Here is a 22358-nt window from a genome sequence, read left to right on the forward strand (position 1 = left end):
TCCTTACTCAGGTGAAGCAGGTCTTATTAGCCTCATTTTTACAGCTAGGAAACCAAGGCCCAGAGAGGTACCAAGTCTATTAAAGAGGACATAGCACTGTTCAGGCTTCATATCCAGGCCTCCCGACTTCCACAGCCTTGAGCTTCTTATTTTTATTTATTTTTTTAACGTTTTTTATTGATTGCTGGGAAGATGTTTTCATTTATTTATTTATTTGGTTGTGCTGGGTCTTAGCTGCAGCAGGCAGGCTCCTTATTTGCAGCTCACCAGCCCTTTAGTTGTGGCAATGTGAACTCTTAGTTGCAGCATGCATGTGGGATCTAGTTCCCTGGCCAGGGATGGAACCCGGGCTCCCTGCATTGGGAGTGTGGAGCCTTAACCGCTGCACCACCAGGGAAGGCCCATTAAGCTTCTTTTTGAATGTGATTTTTGGAACCCTTGGTGATGTTTGCAAGTGTTTCTAGTGTTAAGAGGGCCTCACCAGGAGAATTTTGTTTGGTTCTACTTTCTTTCTAGGAAATTTCTATTGCATTCCATTCTTTCCAGTGTTGCTAATCTAATCGGTCCTCACGGCCTTGGCTGGAACAGGGTCCCAATGAGGACTCAGTCGTGGGTACAGAGGGGCCTCTGGGCAGGTTTCCATCCCTCTGAGAGTTCAGGGATAGGAGGAAAGCAGCCCAGAGGACCTGGCCAGAGTATTCTTGCTGAGAGGCTCAGAACGGGGCCTTGGGGCCAAGCAGCTTTCCGGGGGGTCTTGGGCAAATGTGATGCAGGCTTTATGGGTGATCTGGGGCAGTTATTTTTCAGACAATCAGCACCCTCAATCGACATGTAACAGTTGATTCCTCATAGTTACCTTAAGGATTATTAAGATCAACATACAGAAAGCTCTGGGTTCTACCTGACACACGGTAGATACTCAGTAATTGGTAGTTGTGCAGGCCTTTAACTTCGGTTTAACAAGCATTTTTCCACATTCGACCTCATTTGGGCCTTCCAACTACTCAACCACACTGGATCCGCATATGGTTGTTTAAAATCGCCATTCTGTTGTGGCAGAAACTGAGGATCAGACGGCTAGCACTTGGCTTCAAGGTGGTCGCCAATTGGAGCTCTGCTGGAGCACTCGGCAGCTGCGCCAGCTCTGCACCCCGAGGCCCCACAACTCCAGCCCGCCGCGACCACAGCCCCCCGCCCTCGCCTCTGCGCCCGGCCGCTTAGCGCCATCTTTGAACTTGGCACGAGCGCGTCGCTTCCGCACTTGTCTCCCCACCCAGAGTAGACGCGCATGCCCCAAGCGGGCTCCTTCTGCGTTTGGAGAATCCAGAACTGGTATTGCTTGTCGCACGGTCGGAAAAGAATAATTTATCTCTTCTTCTTGGATCTTGGGGTGCGGGGGGAGGAGGAGAAGGAGGTGGAGAAGGAGGAGGAGGAGGCGCGCTGACAAATTCAAAAATGGCGCCGATAGCCTCACCTTCCCAGCCTTCCGCTCTGGAGGAGCGGGGGCGAAGGTTGCGTCGGACTGCGCCGGCGCCGGGGTTGGGGGGGCGGGGCGGATCCGTCTCCACGGTAACCCGCGCGCAGCCGGGGCAGCTCTGCCGCGCGGGAAGCGCGGGTGCTGAGGCGCTGGCTTCAGGCGGGGCTGCGAGCACCGAGCGGCCCGAGCGGCCCGGTCCGCTGCAGGACGAGAGCCTGGGCGTGGCGTCCGTGCCCTCGCAGTGGAGGGGCGTCCAGGGCATCCGCGGGGAGACGGTGAGGGCGCGGGTTTGGCTCGGGGCGACGTGGGCGGGAGGGCGAGGGGCCTCGCGCGGCTGCCGGCCCAGGTTCTGAGGTCCCACCGTTTTATTTTTATATTTTAACTCGCAGAAACTAACCCTTTGGGATACCCTCGTCTCAATTTCCCCAGTCTTTGAATAGCAACAAAGAGTTTTTCTTTAAAACCTCTAAAAACCCCACGTTTTGAAGGATTTCGTGTGAACTGCGGTTTTTAGGCATTTCAAACTAACTTTCACTTAAAAAACACGACCAAACTGCATTTTCAGGTCGAGACACACCCGTTTTCTAGTACGTAGTTTAATCCAAAGCACACAGACGAGGTGGTCTGAGATGAGGGCAGGGCTGCAGGGGCCCAGGGCTTCTGAGGGATCTATGTGGAGACTTGGAGCCCCTGCTGCGTCGGTGGCGATTCCTCCGTCACCAGCGGGTGAGCTCCCTCCCGGAGCTTGTCTGCATCGGACAGGAAATAAACTATGTAATAAGTATACTGTGTGTTAGAGGTGAGCAGTGGACATGGACAAAAGAAAAAGGGCGAGGGATTAGAAAGTCTGCGTCGGGGAGTGAGAGGTGGGCTGCAGGGCGGGCCTCATGGAGAGAGTGATGTTTGAGCAAGGACTTGGAGTGAGAGAATTCACCAAGTGGATACCTGAGGTAGAACAGCCCAGGGAGAGCAAACTTCAAGTGCAAATGTCCTGGGGTTGGAGCCAATCTGGTGTGTGTGAGGAGGCAGGTGGGGCTGGAGGGGAAAGAGAAGGGGAGAATAGTTCCAGGTGAGGTCAGAGAGGGTAAGGAGAGGCAGGTCAAGTATAGGGCTTGCTCATCATTGTAAGGATGTTGGCTTCTCCTCGGTGAAAATGAGCATTGCAAGGGGGCTGCATATTTCCCAGCAGAGGAAACTCAGGCTTAGCTTGCCACACAGGTGTTAGAACCTGCAGAGACCATGTCCTCACCAACACCAATACCAATGAGGTTTCTATGATGTCGTACTCTTGAGGACAGGTTTCTTGCCTCTGGCCAGCAGTCTGCAGGTCTCAAGCCAGATTTCATCTGGCTTCAAAGCACTTCACACTTCGCCATGCTGGATAGACATGGTTCTAGTTAAAAGCAAAGGCAGCGGATAGTTTAGTTATATCTATCCATCTTTACTGAAGGTAAATGTGTAATTCACATTCACTGGCTTTGAAAAACTACTTGAAATAGTTCTTGTTTGCTGAAGATTCAGATTTAATTTAATTTTTTTTTTTTGGCTGCGTTGTGTCTTCGTTGCTGCACGCGGGCTTTCTCTAGTTGCGGCAAGCCAGGGCTACTGTTTGTTGCTGGTGCGCAGGCTTCTCACTGCAGGGGCTTCTCTTGTTGCAGAGCACGGGCTCTAGGTGCGCGGGCTTCGGTACTTGCAGCACGCAGGCTCTAGAGCTCAGGCTCACTAGTTGTGGCGCACGGGCTTAGTTGCTCCGCGGCATGTGGGACCTTCCCGAACCAGGGATTAAACCTGTGTTCCCTGCATTGGCAGGCGGATTCTTAACCACTGGGCCACTGGGGAAGTCCAAGATACAGATTTTAAAAGATTCCAGGTTGGGAACCATCGACTCAGTCTAACTTTTTACTTTTTTTTTTTTAAAGAATGAGATCGAGGCTTGTTGATTTTCTTGTAGCTATAGTTTTAACCCGTAGGGCTCTAAGAACTGATTCTAATACTTGAGGTGTAAAGGCTTTCATCTCAGGTGTTTCAGTTGAATCAGTCTTTCCTGTCTTATTAAGGAGATTCTTTATTAAGTTGTAAGACTGTTGCAGGGGTCAGAGGAAAGTGGTAAATTGCTTTTTCCAGATTAACTTGTTTCTCTTTATAGAAGTTTCTGTGTCCAAAATTTAGAAAAAAATCTGGATAAGCAAAAACTGGAAATAAAAACCACCCCACAGTCTCATTGCCCAGGCATTTGGTTTATACCTGCTCCTTTTTTGTTTTGTCTGTTTTCTCCCATTTTTTTTTACAAAAATGGAATCACACTGTACATAATATTTTGTAGACCCACTTTTTTCACTCAGTACATCCTGAACATCCTTTGTGTTTAAATTTTTTTTTATAACTTCATTTTATTTAATCAGTCCCTTTTGAAGGACTGTTTCCAATTTTTCTCTTATCGACAAACCCCGTGATGAGTGTTTTAGCTAAATTTGTATGCAGCTTCTTAATTTTTTTTTGTAAGTTACTTTGGAAAAGCCGAAAATTGTTCTTTGCTTGGCCCACGTAGTGGTGCAATATTGGAATGTACTTTTACGTCCCAGTGATGAATTTTTTTTTTTTAAGTATTAATGCTCTTTGGCCTGATTTGACTTTTCTTGTCCTGTTTCGATTGGTTCACAGAGGGACAGGGTCCTGGACTTTGGGACCAGTCTGTGGGTTTGAGTGCAGACTCTTTGGGGGCTTGGTCTTGGGCCAGTCATGTGATCTCTTCTGCAAAATAGGTCTTGGTAGAATACTTCTGTGGGATTAAATGAGATGCTCCTAAGAAAACAGTTTGAGATCCCAGCTCTGTTCAGGTGGGGGGGGGGATCACGAGTGTCAGTGCTCAGTCAAGCAGCTGTGTGAGATGAAGGGCTCCTGATTGCCTTAACCTTACTCATCTGCTTTCTCAAACTTGGCTGACCCTGGAATGCCCTGGAGAGTCTTGAAAAATATGAATGTCTGGTCCTTACCTCCAGTGATTCTGGTTTAATCGGTATGGTGTGACCTAGGAATCTGGTTTTATAAAAGCTCCCCGGGTCATTCAACGTGTGGCAAAACTTCAGAACCACTAATTTAATCCACCCTACTCTGCAGCAGAGTTACCTTTCTGAAGCCCATTCTGACCCTATCAGAATGTAGGGTGCATTTTTCCATTTTTTGTGGTGAGATACTTATAAAATTTACCATATTAAAGTGTAAATTCAGTGATATTAAGTACATTCACAATGGGCAACCATCACTACCATCTAGTTCTAGAACTTTTTTATCAGCAGTTGCATTTTGGGCATTCTGGTCTGTCTCCTTTGGACTCTGAGCTCCCAGAGGGCAGGGTGTGGGTCTTGTGTACTTTTGTATGTCCCAGAGGCCCCCAGGAAATACTGAATTGAATACTTTTCTTGTGTCCTGTCATCCATGGGCATGATTCTGATGCATTTCTCCCCTCCTGCTTTGGCTTGGCTGGTTTTTTTGTTTTTTTTTTTGCGGTACGCGGGCCTCTCACTGTTGTGGAGCCCACGCGCCACAGCTAGAAAGAAGCCCATGAGCCACGACGAAGAGCCCACGCTGCAACTAAGACCCGATGCGGCCAAAAATAAATAAATATTTTTTAAAAAATCCCCCAAAAACCAACAACAAAAAGAACGGGAGGTCATACCTTGAAGTACCTTGATGTTGGTTCTGGGTTCAGTTACCCGCACACTCTTGGAGGTCTCACACCAGCGAGACAAGAGACAGTGTAACTCTCTATGTTGCATCACAAAATCTACTCAGCTCAACTTGGTTTTGTTTGTTTTTTTTTTTTTGGCTGTGCTGTGAGGCTTGCAGGATCTTAAGTTTCCTGACCAGGGATTGAACCCCGGCCCCAGCAGTGAAAGTGCCAAGTCCTAACCACTGGATTGCCAGGGAATTCCCATCAACTTTATATCCAAGATAGTCCCATCATACAGCTTCTGCTAGTTAACATCAAAATGTATTTCACACCAGGGTCAAATTTTGTTGGTATGCTGATAAAGAGCCGCTGAATTAGGTCAGGAGTCATCTCGGCTCCCATCACACCTGAGTATCATCAGGTGTGTATATAAGACTCAGAAAGGACATGGAAGGGAGGGCTGGGAAGAGACCTGAGGGGAAGGGAAATTCTGGGAGGGAGGGAGGGAGGGAGGGAGGGAGGGAGGGCAGCAGTGAGCCTGAATGGATGTGGCAGTGACAGTGCCGAGCCATGTTCACATTGGCAACATTTCTCAGCCCCTGGGGAGGAGCCCTGTCTCACCCCATCCTACCCAGGTGAAACCTGGGTCCCCAGAGAAGGGGAAGGGGGGCAATACGAGCACTGTCTGCACCTCGAGGGCAGAGATGAGGGCTCTGGGGCCTGGGGTGTGGCCATGGGAAGTATATAGCTGAGGGGCTAGGCCCACATCTGGGGTCTGAGTGCCCTCCCCATGGCATCCGCTGGGGGCATGTTAGCAGAGCAAATTCTGGGACCCTATCCTAGACCTACTGAACCAGAAACTGTACAGGGAGGAAGTAGCAGTTTGTCTATTAGGAGCCTCCCGGTGATTCCGGGGCCCTGCTCATTGATGACGCTAGTCTAGAGTGGTCTCTGAGGTCCTCTTCTACTCTGGAGTCAGGTGTGCGGCTCAGGTGGGTTTTGGGGGTGAAATGATGGGCTGTGTGCTCCGTATTTGCTGGTAGTGGTTACTGCCGAGGGGAGTGAGGGGGCTCAGCCTTCAGCTGCATGGCGTCCCAGACCTCTGCCTATTCTCTGTGTGTTTCTGTATTTCGTCATCCTCCCAACCCCCATTTTAACAGATATTACAAAGGGGTGTGTCTCACAACTGATGTGTATATTTAATATAGTTTCCTCCTGAAGAGCTATTACTAAATAATTGGTATGTTTTATTTATTTATTAAATTTATTTATATATATTTTTTATTTTTGGCTGCGTTGGGTCTTCGTTGCTGCACACGAGTTTTCTCTAGTTGGGTGTGCGGGCTTCTCATTGCGGTGGCTTCTCGTTGCAGAGCACGGGCTCTAGGCACGCGGGCTTCAGTAGTTGTGGCTTGAGGGCTCTAGAGCGCAGGCTCAGTAGTTGTGGTGCATGGGCTTAGTTGCTGTGCAGCATGTGGGATCTTCCCGGACCAGGGCTTAAACCCATGTCTCCTGCATTGGCAGGGGGATTCTTAACCACTGCGCCACCAGGGAAGTCCCAATTGGTATGTTTTATAATCAGTAGTCAAGGAGATCTAGAAGGTATATTTTTAATAAGAAAGTGACTGTGTTCTACTTACGACCACTGCATGTTGACACTGTGTGAATGGGTTTCTTTTTTTAAAAAAATTATTTATTTATTTATTTTTAAATTTTTGGCTGTGTTGGGTCTTTGTTGCTGCACATGGGCTTTCTTGAGTTGGCGGGGAGCGGGGGCTACTCTTCCTTGTGGTGCGCGGGCTTCTCATTGCGGTGGCTTCTCTTGTTGTGGAACATGGGCTCTAGGCGCATGGGCTTCAGTAGGTGTGGCACGCGGGCTCAGTAGTGGCTCGTGGGCTCTAGAGCGCAGGCTCAGTAGTTGTGGCGCATGGGCTTAGTTGCTCCGCGGCATGTGGGATCTTCCTGGACCAGGGCTCGAACCCCTGTCCCCTGCATTGGCAGGAGGATTCTTTTTGTTTGTTTGTTTGTTTGTTTGTTTTGCGGTACGCGGGTCTCTCACTGTTGTGGCCTCTCCTGTTGCGGAGCACAGGCTCCGGACGCGCAGGCTCAGCGGCCGTGGCTCATGGGCCCAGCCGCTCCGCAGTATGTGGGATCTTCCCAGACTGGGGCACAAACCCGTGTCCCCTGCATCGGCAGGCGGACTCTCAACCACTGCGCCACCAGGGAATCCCCTGGCTGGACAGTTTCTGAATGAATGAATCATGCATAGGCACTGTCGACATGGGATTCCTTTAACCTTTGGGGCTAAAGGTGGGGAAGAGTCCTGTTCTCTCACAGAACACCCCTCTGGGCCACTGTTGCCACCTGTTGCTGGAGAGTGACTGGTCGCCTGGTCCATGAGGGCCGTTTCCTCAGTCATGGGAAGTGTTCCTGAAATTGATCGACCAGTCCTTGAGGCCAGCAGCGGCATCTTATTTCCGAAGTGGGGCTTTGTGGGGTGGTGGTCTGGGAGACAGAGCCCTCCTGGGTATGGGCTAGGGCTCTGGCAGCAAGTAACAGAAACCAGCCAACCAGCTCCTGTCGGACGCTTTTCTTTAGGATGCGGAGGTGTCTCCTGGGCTTGGCGTGGAGATGCAGCTGGTCCTGAGGAAGGGGCAGGAATCAGAAGCTAGGCGGCTTTGGGACCCTCCCTCCACCTCTCAGCTCTCCTGTTGCCACACCCCCCGTGAGGCCTATCTCTGCACGTCTCCTGTCTGCACTGTGGCGCTGGCTGATTGTTGGCACTGTGTTTCAGTTCTCGGCATGTGCCGTTTATCTTGTTGAGTCTTTGTCTCAGGTGTGAATTTCCCTGAGAGAACCCAATTGGCCTGGCCTGGTTAGTCTGCTTCTCGTCCAGTCGGTAGCTACAGGCCTGGTGTTTGGGCCCAGCCTGCATCATGGGTAGGAAGTTTTTGGAAAAACTGGCCCTTGTGGGGAGGGCAGATTCTCTAGAAGGTATTTCCTCACCATTCTGGGCCTCGGTTTCCTTCGTTGGCAAGATGCAGGAGCCCTGACATTCTGGGTGTCTGTAGGCTCTCTTGGGACCGGAGGGCAGGACTGCCACCTGGACTCTGCTCCCTGAGTCCCACTGGCTTCCTGCTCCGCTGAAGGCTGCACAGAGTTTGAGGATCTTGGTTTGGGAATGGTTCTCCTGTTTCTTGGCCACATGTCCCAGTGTGATCGAAGTCTGGCTGGGTCCCACCTGTTTTCCCCTGCAGTGCCTCTGAGGTGCAGAAGGCAGGCGACAGGCCCAGCATCCACAGTGGTCACCTGCCCAGGGAGCAAGGATCCTGCTCACCGCGAATTCTTCCTCTCACGTCTTAGAGGGCTTATTATGGGAGCCGCGCCCTGGCGACAGCCACATGCTGCCTGGCATGGAAGGCACCACCCTGTATGTGGCGGCCGTGGGCAAGCCCTTCCCCCGGAGCCTCTGGACCTCATCCCTAGATGGGTCAGGATCGGTTGTGAGTTATGTGTATCTCGAACCGTGGGAGCTGACTTAGGTGTCCCAGAGTGAAGAGAGAATAATAGTGGCTTCTTACCAGTTAACAGAAAAAAATTATGGCTGCAGTGTCATTGGTTTTAAGTTTTTTAGTTAAGTTTTAGTTAAGTTTCCCTCCATAAATTTTCCTTAGTGTTTTGGCATCTGTTATTTGCCTGAATAAGCAAACAGCAAAGGAACACTAATAGCAATACCTGAAAAGTTAAGAACTTGTTGTCTCTTTGGACATTTTTGCTTGTGGTTGTGACCTAACATTAATTTTTACATTAAGACATTCATGTAACATTCTCTTAGAAACATTGTTTTGAGTTCATCTGATGTGATTAGTGACCAGGATTTTAGGCTGCGAGAAAACACCTTGACTGAGAGATAATTCAGTGTCGTGTGTCAGAATGCCTGGATTCAAGCTCTGTTGTGATTGCCTCTTTGCTGTGTGACCTTGGGTGAGTTACTTAACTTCTCTGTGTCTCAGTGCCAACCTTAGAAATGCAGAAAATAGGATTTACTTTGTAGGGTGGACGTGAGCATGAGTAAGATGATACAGGTAGGGGCTTCCTTGGTGGCACAGTGGTTAAGAATCTGCCTGCCAATGCAGGGGAAACGGGTTCGACCCCTGGTCTGGGAAGATCCCACGTGCCGCAGAGCAACTAAGCCCTTGTGCCACAACTACTGAGCCTGTGCTCTAGAGCCCACGAGCCACAACTACTGAGCCCACATGCCACAACTACTGAAGCCTGTGCTCCTAGAACCCATGCTCCGCAACAAGAGAAGCCACTGCAATGAGAAGCCCGCACACCACAATGAAGAGTAGCCCCTGCTTGCCACAACTAGAGGAAGCCCATGGGCAGCAAGGAAGACCCAACACAGCCAGAAAAAAAAAAAAAGATGATACAGGTAAAGCTATGGGGACAGTGCCTCAATTAGCACTTAACAACTGGTACTGTTACAATCTTTGAGGCTTCCAGGAAGTTTGAGATTCACCCACAGTCTTTTAACATTTTGTCTCGGCATGTTTACTTTCTTTTTTTCTTTTTTTCAAAAAAATATTTATTTATTTATTTGGTTATGCTGGCTCCTTAATTGCGGTCCGTGGGCTCCTTAGTTGTGGCATGCAAACTCTTGGTTGCGACATGCATGTGGGATCTAGTTCCCTGACCAGGGATCGAACCTGGGCCCCCTGCATTGGGAGCTCGGAGTCTTAACCACTGTGCCACCAGGGAAATCCCATTGGCGTGTTTACTTTCTGATTCCTGTGCCCATCCATTGATTGATCAGTGTTCACGCTCCCTCAGTGGACTCCTCGTCTTGGGGCTTCAAGTCACATCTGTGGTTGGATGCTTTCTGGAGCCTCATGCCTTGTGACCAGTCTCAGAAATCCTCGACGCCTCCATGGGGATGTCTGAGAGGCATCTGTCTAAAGGCGGTCTGACAGAAAGCCTTCTGTGTTCTCTTCTCCTGGAATTTGCCCTCACTTTCAGTTCAGGGACACCCCATCCACTGGTTCTCATCATGGTCCTGTGGCTTATACTGCGAAGGAATCCCTAGCCCTTTGTCCTGGCTCACAGACTTTCTGTTGCCTGGACCTTGCCCTTGGGCTGCCCTTCCTCACCCTCTGCTCCCAGGTACGCTGCCTGCCGTCCAGCCTCTAAGCATGGGGCCTTTTCTTCGTAAGGTTTTGTTCTGTTCTCCCCCCAACCCTTTCCTGGGACCCTTTTTCCTGCAGCTTTCCACTTGTCCTTCACACCTTAGCTCAAATGCCGGCTCCCTCGCCATCCCATCCCACTTGCGTCCCCAGCTGTTCCCTTCTCTCCCACACCTCTGCATCCATCTAGCGCCCCTTGTGTTCCATCATGTTTTTCTTGTGTGTTTATTTGCCTGGCCCCAACTCCTACGTAAGCTCCTCGGGCACAGGAACCTTGCACGTTTGTTTTCTGCTATATCCATAATAGCCTGACAGCACCTGGCAAGTAGATGTTAAATAGAGAAATGAAATGTGTGTGTGTATATTATGAATGAACTTGTACTACCTGTCAAATACCATGCAAAGTGCTGGGGATGTAAAGATAGACAGGGTTCTTTCTTTTTTTTCTTTTTTAAATTAATTAATTTTTGGCTGTGCTGGGTCTTGTTGCTGCACGCAGGCTTTCTCTAGTTGTGGTGAGCGGGGGGCTACTCTTTGTTGTGGTGCGCGGGCTTCTGTTTGTGGTGGCTTCTCTTGTTGCGGAGCACAGGCTCTAGGCACATGGACTTAAGTAGTTGCCCCAGGTGTGCTCAGTAGTTGTGGCACAAGGGCTTAGTTCCTCTGTGGCATGTGGGATCTTCCCGGACCAGGGCTCGAACCCATGTCCCCTGCATTGGCAGGCGGATTCTCAACCACTACGCCACCAGGGGAGCCTGGGGGTACTCTTCATTGTGGTGTGCGGGTTTCTCATTGTGGTGGCTTCTCTTCTTCTTTCTTTTTTTTGTGGTGGCTTCTCTTGTTGCGGAGCATGGGCTCTAGGCACGTGGGCTTCAGTAGTTGTGGCACGTGGACTCAGTAGTTGTGGCTCGTGGGCTCTGGAGCACAGGCTCAGTAGTTGTGGCTCATGGGCTTAGTTGCTCCGTGGCATGTGGGATCTTCCCAGACCAGGACTTGAACCCGTGTCCCCTGCATTGGCAGGTGGGTTCTTAACCACTGCTCCACCAGGGAAGTTCTTATGCTGGAGGAGCTCAGAGTTTAATGGGAGATGGACAAGCAAAGAGAGAATTAAGTTGAACGTGAAGAGGAGCATGGTGACAAGTGCTGAGTTCTCCACGTTCTAACAAGAGCTGTGCCTGTGTGTGGCCAGCCCCCTTCCTTCAGGCTTACTAACACTGGCCTGGTGCCCAAGTCTGAGCAGAGAGCACAGGGGTCCAGGCCTCGTCACTGTCCTGTAGGTGCAGGTGCCTGGTAAGTGGCCACATAAGGAGAGCCTGTTGTAGATGAGAGTAATCTCAGTGGTATAGGGGCCCTCACTTGGTGAAGATTGGTCATGTCCTCAAGAAAGGGAGGCTGCATCTCCTTCCCTGATCTGATGTCTGTCCTTCTGCCCAGATAAACAGGGGACAAGGAATTGGAGACAGGTGGCAGGGTGGAGAGGAGTGGCAGCTGGGGAGTAGTCTGTCTTCTCCCAACTAGCTCATCACGGACACACATGTGTCCTTTGATCACGGTGGCACCTTGGAAGATACCCTACTGGAGAGGGCTGGCTGCCAAGTTGGGGGAGAAGAGGGGTGTTCTGTTGGTGACCAGGTCTGAGGTTCTTCAGCGCTGGCTAAGACAGCCACTGCTGGCCCTAAGATGACCTGATTCTTCTTGATGTCCATATTTTCAAAAAAGGCCCTCCCATGTCCCCTCCAAATAGTGTCACCGAAAGTCCTGGGTCAGGCCCTCACTGGGTCACCCTAAACCAATCACTGTGGCTGGGGGAGGGACCGAGTGCTCCGATTGGCTAGCTGGAGGTCAGGTATCCCTCTCAGTGGGTTGTCTTCACCCACGCCACAAAGAAAGATGGGCTATTTACTAGAGGAAGGAGACAGACAGAATGAACTGCGGTCCATTGTTATTTATCCTTGGGGGAGGGTGAGTGCCCTGGGCGGGTGATGCTGGGAGTACATCTGGCTGGTGACTGTGTTTCGATCTCCTTCTCCAGAAAAGTTGCCAGACGGCCAGCATTGCCACTGCTGAAGCGTCCGCCCAGACCCGGAAGCATGCAGATGCTGAGGTGCAGACCGAGGCCCCTGAGCCGGTCAGCCTGCAGTCTGTGCCCCAGTATGATGGCCCCCGGCTTGTGGCCTTTCTCCGGAGAGTGGAGGCCATGGTTACCCGAGAGCTGAACAAGAATTGGCAGAGCCACGCGTTTGACGGCTTCGAGGTGAACTGGTCCGAGCAGCAGCAGACGGTAGGGATGGGCTGGTGTGGGCCTGGGATGTCTCAGGTTGAGGCTCTACCCCATTTTTAAGTCCTTCTTTTGTGCCATGCAAATAATAGTAACACCAACAATAATAAAAACAGCATTCACCGAGCTCGTACTTTTTGCCGGGTACTAAGTTAAGAAGAAGTCACTGGGCCGTCCCTGCTGCCCTTGAAGTAGGTGCCCTTGTTATCTCCATTTCACCGCTGGTAAGCGGTAGAGGCAGAATTTGAACCTGGACAGTCTGACTCTGGATCTTATTTTCTTAACCACTCAGCTGTGTTTCCCCAGGCACTCTCTGTGCCAACTCATCTATCCCTCAGGACAACTGTATGAGGTAGTGCTATCCTGATCTCCAATTTAGATTTATTTTTTATTTTTTCTTGGCCACGCCGAACAGTTTGTGGGATCTTAGTTCCCCGACCAGGGATCAGACCCGGGCCCCTGGCAGAATCCTAACCACTGGACTGCCAGGGAATTCCCATGATCTCCATTTTATAGATGAGAGTCAGAGGGGCTAAGGGACTTGTCCACAGTCATACAGCTGTAAGTGGCTGAGCTGGAGTTTGAGTCCTGGTCTGTCTGGTCTCACTGCCATGCTCTAGTGACTTCAGCATTGCCAAGTCTTTCTGGTCTCGAGGCACAGCTCAGAGCTGTCACCCTGTCAGCTCAGATGTCCAGTTGGGTACACAGTCTCTGCTTTGAGATCAGGTAACCTCTGAATGAAGGAGGGCCCCTTGGTGGCTTTTGCTCCACCCTGGTGTTGCCTGTGGACAGGCTGCTGAGCAAGCAGTAAAAACTTTGCTTATACAATATTTTCTTCCTTTAGAAATGGAGGTAATTCTGTATTCAGAGGTCATAAGCCCTCCTCTCCTCCCCTCCTCTTGTATCTTCCTTCTATCTATTTCCAGATACATAGTTGCCCTGTTCCCATCAAATCGTTGATAGGTATGGGAAAGTCGGTTCATTTGAGAGAAATCCTCAAAATCCCTCTGAAAAATAGTTGCCAAGTCCACACCCAAGTGTGGAGTCATTGTATCTTTTTAAGCAGAGCACAAGAAGGAGGTAATGAACGTTACAAGCTCAGCTCAGCCTGCCCCCTTTTACAGTTGCATTCAGAGAGGTTAAGCTTTTGTTCTTAATTGTTGAGGCTTTTCCACCCTTCTGTGCAGTTAGTTTGGTCCACCTGTGTATTACTTTCTCCCCCTTTAAAAACTATTCTTTTCTGATTACAAAAGCAATACATGTTCATTATAATAAGTTGAGTCATCGCAGAAGTACAGAACACGTAATACGTAGACAGTGAGTGGGAGCCCTGGTTCAGAGGCCTTTCCCATGCTACACTGACACATAGCATTAGTGCTACTACGGTTGTCACTAAGAGCATTTTAAACAAAAATGGAAAGCACTGTACATTTTGTGACCTTTCTCACTCACCAGAGCTTTCCACGTCAGTTCCTGTAGAGGGGCCCCAGTCCCTCTATAACCTGCATCACATCCCACTGCACAGACACACCAGCCTTTCTTGAGTCCCCTGTTGTTGGACATCCCAGCAGCAGCTTCACTTCTAGACACGTGTCCTCCGGAAACACGTGAATGGGCAGGGGGTTGGGCAGCACCCTCTGGGTGGCCATGTGGCGTGCGGTCCCCTCATGGCCCTGAAGTTTCTTGCCTTTCTGAATGTTGGGCAGAGGAGTAGTGCTTTCAGATTTTGCTGTTATATGATAGAACTGAAGTGAATCTCTCTCTCACTTTGTTTTTCTTTTGCATCAGTATTTTGATTAGTTCTTCCTGGTGGAATTACTATTTTGGCTCACATGTCTGGTTGTTCTGTCTCTACTCCAGCTGTCTAGGTGTTGGCCTTGACATTTCACTGCCATCCTTGGCTCTAGTAGCCCCGGAAAGCCTGAGATGCCACTCTTTTTTTCTTTTCTTTTATTTATTTATCATTTTTGGCTGCGTTGGGTCTCTGTTGCTGCGTGCGGGCTTTCTCTAGTTGCGGTGAACGGGGGCTACTCTTCGTTGTGGTGCGTGGGCTTCTCATTGCAGTGGCTTCTCTTGTTGTGGAGCACGGGCTCTAGGTGCGTGGGCTTCAGTAGTTGTCGCTCGTGGGCTCTAGAGCTCAGGCTCAGTAGTTGTGGCGCACGGGCTTAGTTGCTCCCCAGCCATGTGGGATCTTCCCAGGCCAGGGCTTGAACCCATGTCCTCTGCATTGGCAGGCGGATTCTTAACCACTGTGCCACCAGCGAAGCCCTGAGATGCCACTCTTTTTTTTTTTTTTTTTAATTTTTATTTATTTATTTATTTTTGGCTGTGTTGGGTCTTTGTTTCTGTGCGTGGGCTTCCTCTAGTTGTGGCAAGCGGGGGCCACTCTTCATCACGGTGCACAGGCCTCTCACTGTCGCAGCCTCTCTTGTTGCGGAGCACAGGCTCCAGACGCGCAGGCTCAGTAGTTGTGGCCCACGGGCCCAGTTTCTCCGTGGCATGTGGGATCTTCCCAGACCAGGGCTCGAACCCGTGTCCCCTGCATTGGCATGTGGATTCTCAACCACTGTGCCACCAGGGAAGCCCTGAGATGCCACTCTTAATGAAGGACTGTAACTTCACAATTCTAAAATCAGTGACAACATGGCTGAACACTTCAGAATTAGAGATGAGGAAGAGGTGACCCAGGGCACCCCCTGAAACCTTTGACCTCTTTGCTGTGTCGTGTCCTGCCTCTTGTTTCCATGTGGGTGTGGCTGACTGCTGTGAGGCACTGTGACCAATCTTGGGGTCTTCTCTCTTCAGAAGCAAAGCCCGTTATGTGTTGTCACGTTGCTACAGATGTCATCCATCTGTGTATCTCTCTATCTCTCTATTTCTCTATCCATTTATTTATTTTTAATATTTATTTATTTGGCTGCACCGGCTTTTAGTTGTGGCACGCGGGATCTTCGTTGCCATGTGCAGGATCTTTAGTTGTGGCATGTGAACTCTTAGTTGAGGCACGTGGGATCTAGTTCCCTGACCAGGGATCGAACCTGGGCCCCCTGCATTGGGAGTGTGGGGTCTTAGCCACTGGACCACCAGGGAAACCCCTATTTATTTATTTTTTATTACCATTTTTTATTTTATTTATTTATTTATTTTTGGCCTTGCTGGGAGGCTTGCGTGATCTTAGTTCCCTGACCAGGGATCGAATCCCGGCCCCCAGCAGTGGAAACGTGGAGTCCTAAGCACTGGACCTCCAGGGAATTCCCTATTACCATTTTTTAAATTGAAGTATAGTTAATTTACAATGTTGTGTTAGCTTCAGGTGTACAGCAAAGTGATTCAGTTATATATATATTCTTTTTCAGATTCTTTTCCATTATAGACTTGTTTCCTTTTTAACTGCTACATGATGTTTCACCATAAACTTTTTTTTCTGGAGTCAGGTTTGCTGGGGTATATTTTCCATACAGGTAAACTCATCCTGTGTGCTGTGTTGAATCTTGGCAAACACATACCCCTCAGTGAAGGTATAGAACAGCCCATCTATCTTTTTTTTTTTTTTTTAATTTTTATTTATTTTTGGCTGCGTCGGGTCTTCGTTGCTGCCCGCGGGTTTTCTCTAGTTGCGGCGAGTGGGGGCTACTCTTCGTTGCAGTGCGCGGGCTTCTCATTGCGGTGGCTTCTCTTGTTGTGGAAAACGGGCTCTAGGCGTGCGAGCTTTAGTAGCTGCGGCACTCGGGCTCAGTAGTTGTGGCATGCGGGCCCTAGAGTGCAGGGACTTCAGTAGTTGTGGCGTGTGGGCTCAGTAGTTGTGGTACACGGGCTTCAGTAGTTGTGGCTCGCAGGCTCTGGAGCGCAGGCTCAGTAGTTGTGGTGCATGGGCTTATTTGCTTCGTGGCATGTGGGATCCTCCTGGACCAGGGATTGAACCCATGTCCCCTGCATTGGCAGGCGGATTCTTAACTACTGCGCCACCAGGGAAGTCCCGAGGATGGCCCATCTTTCCATCCCTCTGCATTCTCATCTTTGGATTTTAAATTGTACTGATCATTGCAATTATAAATGGTGTTATGATACATTATGTATATAGTTTATTTTTAATATAAACTTTTATTAAATTTATAAAACATGCGTAAACACATACACAAATTACAAGTGTTCAAGTCCATACTTTTCACATAGTGAAAACATTTGTAGAACCAGGACTGAGATCAAGAAATGGAATGTCAAAAAAAAAAAAGGAATCCCAAATCCCCAAAGGTTTTCTCATGCCCCGTCTACTTCCTGGCCCCACTGTATGGCTTTGTTTTAAAATAACAGATTTATTGAGATATAATTTACATCCCATATCATTCTCCATTTGAAGTGTACAGTTCAGTGAGTTTTAGTATATTTCCAGAGGTATGTAACCATTGCCACAGTCAGTTTTAGAACATTTTCATCACCTCCCCAAAACAGAAACTCCATATCCATTAGCAGTCACTCCCCATTTCCCCCACACCTCCTGGCAACTGCTCCACTTTCTGTCTCTGTAGATTTGTCTCTTCTGGACATTTCATATAAATGGAATCATATAACAAGTGGTCTTTGTGATTGGCTGCTTCTGCTTAGCAGAGTGTTATCAAGGGTCCTTGTGTTGTAGCGTCTATCACTGCATCATTCCTTTTATGGCTGGATCACACTCTGTTGTAGGGATATACCACACTCTGCTATTACGCATCGAGCTGTGAGCAGTTGTGTACAAGCGTGTAGGGATATACCACACTCCGCTATTACGGATCATGCTGTGAGCATCTGTGTACAAGCGTGTGTTTCCAGTTCTCTTGTGTATATACTTAGGAGTGGAATTGCCGGTCCATATGGTAACTAACATCTGAGGAGTTGCTGGACTCCTCAGCGGCTGCACTGTTCTGCATTCTCACTAGCAGTGCACAGTGCAGCTTCTTACAGATTTTGGATTCTTTCCATTGGATGGTTTCTTTATATGGGGTCATGAGGTCAAGAAGTGTGAAAGTATTCACAGGAGTTTTGGTCTATGGTGCAGATACTCCCTGGAAAGTGTGTCTGTGGTGCAAAATCGCTCGCCGTGGCCGGCATCGCCGGCCTTCTCGTTAGCTGCTGCTGGCCACCTGTGGGCTGAGAAACAAGGTGCCAGAGTTTAAAAAAATGTGTGTGTGTGTTTAAATACACATAACATAAAATTTACCGTTTGAACCATTTTTAACTGTACAATCCTGTGCCATTGAGTATATTCACATTGTCGTGCAACCATCACCACCGTCCAGCTTCAGAAGCCAAAGCTTTTGAAACAGATGTGAGTACAGGGTCCAGCTCTGATCTGGAGCCTGGAGTCTGTCTCAGTTCCCAAGGCCCTTCCTTCTGGGTTTCTGGAAGCATCCTGTTAGGGGAGCTGTTGGGATGAAGGCTCCACACTTTCCCCTAGGGCTGGACGGTGGCTTTGAATCACTTATAGGGATTGGGAGGCCCAAGGCTGTGTGTGCTTTTTGTTACACTGCTGGGCGGCTTTGGGGCTCAGGGTTGGGGGTGGTTTGTCTCTTGCAGGTGACCTGCCTCCACACCCTGGGCTACCCCCCAGCCCAAGGACAGGGTCTGCATGTGACTGGTGTCTCCTGGAACACCACTGGCTCTGTGGTGGCCTGTGCCTATGGCCGGTGAGTGGCAGCAGGGCTGGGTGTGGGGCAATAGAAGGCCCTCAGACCCTCGTCTGAGCCTCTGTCTCCCCGTCTGTGCAGTAAGGGGTTGGCCCAGAGCTTGGCCTTTCTGGGAGTCTTCCTTCTCAAGGCTGCCTGGGCATCAGGTTGGCAGGAAAAGAGCAGGGAAGGGACTCCCAGTGCCCACCTGCCAGCACTGGGCAGTGGGCCCCAGGCCTGCCTCACCTGCTCCGAGAGCTGTCTCCTGATATGCCCAGGTTCGCCCAGCTGGAGACCCTTTTCCAGAGAAACTCATGCCCTCGGGGTGCCTCAGAGGAGCCTCTGCCGCTTTGATACCGAGCACAGTGTCTGTGTGTGATGGGGCTATAGAGGCTCACCTGTTTGGGGGAGTAGGGGGTGAAGGTGTGTCAGGTGATAGGAGCACAGTGGGGGCAGGGTGGGTTGGGATGAAGCCCAGGCCGAGGGGCAGAGCTAGCTCAGGCACGTCTGTGCAGGCTGGATGACGGGGACTGGAGCACGCTGAAGTCCTTTGTGTGCGCCTGGAATCTGGACCGGCGAGGCCTGAACCCGCAGCAGCCGTCGGCGGTGGTGGAGGTGCCCAGCGCCGTCATGTGCCTGGCCTTCCACCCCACGCAGCCATCCCACGTTGCAGGTGAGACGACCAGCCTAAGTTGCCTCTGCTTCCCACCCTGCAGAGGGTGGCCAAAGCCCTCCCTTGGGCCCTCAGCCCCTGGTCACGGCCAGGGCAGGTCTGTGGGGGAAGCAGAGACCACAGGTGGCCCTGACCCCTGGGCTCAGGTGAGGATACTGGGGGTGCCCGTGCTGGGTGCAGAGCTTGGAGGAGGTGGCAGGTCCTTAGCTGAGTCTTGAGGGGGTGTGGGCCGTGCAGAGGTGTGGCCTGGTCGGGACAAGAGGCAGGACGAAGCAGGCACCCTTGGGGAGTTGACAGAGGTGATGAGCTGTGCACGTTGGGGAAAGGGGGCAGGTGAAGCTGGAGGGAATGGAGGGTGCTGGGTGGGGGATGGTAGCCTGGCAGTGGGAGAAGCTTCCTGGGGAGGGGTACAGCAGGCTGGAGTGTGAGGCCCCGGGACCAGGACGTTTCTTCCTCAGGACTGCTTTCGAGAAAGTGGCCCCACGTCCTGGCTGAGTGGGTGGGAAGGGTGGGGGCTTGTTCAGGAAGCTGGGCTGCTGCGTGGGTCGGCTCCTGCCCAGGCCCTCTTGGTCCCGCAGGGGGGCTGTACAATGGCGAGGTGCTGGTGTGGGACGTGAGCCATCCGGAGGACCCACTCCTCTGGCGCACGGGCCTGACGGACGACGCGCACACGGACCCCGTGTACCAGGTCAGAGCAGTGGCATGCTCGGCGGGTGGGGAAGCACGTCCTCCCGGGCTGCGCCTTGATGTTGCGGGCCTGCTCCACGACGCGGGGCAGGAGAGGGGGCGCCTGCTCGCCACAGCCAAGGAAGAAGGTCACCAGGGAGCTGGCAGTGAACAGCTGCCTCTGGCATTCTCAGAGCTCCCAGGCCATGAGTCACACCCACCCCTTCTATCAGAGCCACAGTCCCCACTGTCCTGCTTTTCTGCTGGGACTGGGGGGACCGTGGAACCCTCTGGTGGGTGAGGCGGCTCCCAGGCCTCCCCACATAAGTCTCCCTGGAAGAGAAGGGGAGGGGGGAGGGGAGGGACACCTGGTCTTGCTGGGAGATGGAGCAGGCGTCCCTTCTCAGCTTGGCCTCGCACACTGTTGTCCAGGTGGTTTGGCTCCCGGGGCCCCAGCATGGCCACCGCTTCCAGGTGCTGAGCGTGGCCACTGATGGGAAGGTGCTGCTCTGGCTGGCGGTCGGGGCTGGCCGGCTGCAGCTCAGCGCGGGCTTTGCCCTGGCCGTGCAGCAGCTCCCCAGGAGCACCAAGCTGAAGAAGGTACGAAGGGGTGAGGCTGCTGCCCTGGAAATGGGCCCCCGAGGCAGCCCCAGGCTGTGGGACCCCTGAGCCAGTGAGCCTGGGGGCAGGCAGGCGGGAGCCACTGAGGGCCACAGCGTCCACGCACGTGCCTGGGCTCCTTGGGGACACCGTGAGCGGATTCCCTCTGCTCTGCCCTGCTGTTCTTTTCTCCACAGCCTCCCCGGGGGGAGACCGAGGTGGGTGCCACAGCAGTGGCTTTCTCCAGCTTTGACCCAAGCCTTTTCGTGCTGGGCACGGAAGGCGGCTTCCCGCTCAAGTGCTCCCTGGCAGCGGAGGAGCCCGCCCTCACGCGGATGCCCAGCTCTGTGCCACTGCGGGCCCCGGCACAGTTCACCTTCTCTCCCCACGGTGGCCCTGTTTACTCTGTGAGCTGCTCCCCTTTCCACAGGTAGGGAGGGCCGGAGCCTCCTCCGTCAGCCACAGGGCCTCTGGCACAGGGAGGGTGAGGGAGTCCCGCCAGGCCACACATAGCACTGCTTAAAGGACCTGCGGTCTGCCCTGGGCCTAGGTCTTCCCCATTTGAGCCCCAGTATCCGGAGCTCCTGGGGTTGGCGCCAGGTAATCGGCCCCTTACTTTCGAGGAGGACCCCAGGTTTGGGGGCCTAGGGAGGCCTCTCATGAGCCTGACAGCCCATGAGGAGTCCGGCAGGAAGCCCCCAGCCACACCTGAATCCCCAGCGCTCATCCCCTGCCTGGCTGTCTGCCCTGCATCCTGTCTAGGAATCTCTTCCTGAGCGCTGGGACCGACGGCCACGTCCACCTGTACTCCATGCTGCAGGCCCAGCCCCTGACCTCCCTGCAACTGTCCCACAAGTACTTGTTCGCTGTGCGCTGGTCCCCAGTGCGCCCTTTGGTGTTTGCGGCTGCTTCTGGAGAAGGTAGGAAATGGACACGAGGCTTGGATGCGTTGAAGCTGGCATAAGCCCAGCGTGTACCTGGAATTCTGGGTTGGGGAGACTCTACGTGGGGTGAGGATGACTTTCATTGTGTGGGGTGGAGAGCTGAACTGAGTAACAGCCTGATCTTGTGCACAGGAAACTGTGAAGAGGCTGCTGCTCTGGGCCTCTCTTACCCCATGAATCTCCCCTTGAAGGTGATGTGCAGCTGTTTGATCTCCAGAAAAGCTCCCAGAAACCCACAGTTTCGATCAAGCAAACCCAGGATGAAAGCCCAGTCTACTGTCTTGAATTCAATTGTCAGCAGACTCAGCTCCTGGCTGCTGGCGATGCCAAGGGCGTGGTAAAGGTGTGGCAGCTAAGCAGCGAGTTCACTGAACAAGGACCCCGGGAAACAGAGGACTTGGACCAACTGGCAGCAGAGGTGGCCACCTGAGGTGGGGGGAGTCCCAAGTACAGAGGCAGGTGGGGTGAGGCTACATCTGTGCTGTACGTTTCTGATGGAAGCTGAATGAAGACACAACAAGCTTTGGGGGGAGTCATTTATTTGTCTTTTACATGGAAACAGAAAACTGGGAGGGAGAACAAAAGAACTAGCCAGCTGCTTAGATATTTCTGCAGTCGGAATGGGGCAGCTGGCTTCACGACAGGAAGGGGTCCCCACAGCAACATGGCACCGGCGACTGGACCAGGAGCAGTTCACTGAAGCACCATTTTCTACTAAGTCTCACCCCAAGCTAAGCAGGTTAAGGTTACAATGGAAAGCAGCACTGTCTGGAGGATTTTTCTTAAGAGCACAGACATGAGTTGACATGCAGCAAGGCGATGGCAGGGCAAGCGGTGTGGGCCAGGCTAACCTAGGAGCAGAGGATCAATTCACGAAGAGCGAGCGGGTAAATTCAACGTAGTCAAAAGCAGTGGGGAGTTCGCGGCCCTTGCTGTCCACGTAGGGCTTCATGTGGGAGACGCAGTAGTCGGCTTGTTCCCGAGTCAGGTTCTGGAGGGCAAGGTGGCACCTGTCAGCCAAGCCCCCACCAGCCATGCCCACTGAGGCCGGGGGACGAGGCCGACTTCAAGAACGTTAATGCCCAAGCTTCAGGACCTCTGCTGCTACGGCCTTTAGCCTGGACTGAGTTTCATTTGAAACTAGGGATAAAAATGACTGCACCCAGCAGCTAACGCTCAAAACCGGGGTGCGTTACTCTAGACTCGGCTCTGCCCCTAACCAAGGGGG

General features: G+C 51.7%; 2 protein-coding genes across 9 annotated transcripts in view; one reads left to right on the forward strand and one right to left on the reverse strand.

Annotated features, from left to right (window-relative positions):
* Nucleotides 1-1455: 1455 nt before the first annotated feature.
* Nucleotides 1456-21655, forward strand: DYNC2I2 (dynein 2 intermediate chain 2). Its single transcript, XM_067745455.1, has 9 exons — nt 1456-1752; nt 12360-12608; nt 18159-18268; nt 18763-18920; nt 19499-19608; nt 20019-20186; nt 20384-20616; nt 20949-21106; nt 21322-21655. The coding sequence occupies exons 1-9, from the start codon at nt 1456-1458 to the stop codon at nt 21558-21560; spliced, it is 1722 nt and encodes a 573-aa protein (XP_067601556.1). The 3' UTR covers nt 21561-21655.
* The window catches only part of SPTAN1 (spectrin alpha, non-erythrocytic 1), a 60670-nt gene continuing 59964 nt past the window's right edge, over nt 21653-22358 (reverse strand). For all 8 annotated transcript variants that reach the window (XM_067743086.1, XM_067743085.1, XM_067743082.1 and 5 more), the window contains one exon: nt 21653-22121. In XM_067743086.1, the coding sequence (XP_067599187.1) occupies nt 21996-22121 (126 nt within the window). In that variant the 3' untranslated portion in view covers nt 21653-21995. The remainder of the gene's footprint in view (nt 22122-22358) is intronic.

The sequence above is a fragment of the Pseudorca crassidens genome, chromosome 7 (assembly GCF_039906515.1).
Source record: "Pseudorca crassidens isolate mPseCra1 chromosome 7, mPseCra1.hap1, whole genome shotgun sequence".
Taxonomy (NCBI): domain Eukaryota; kingdom Metazoa; phylum Chordata; class Mammalia; order Artiodactyla; family Delphinidae; genus Pseudorca; species Pseudorca crassidens.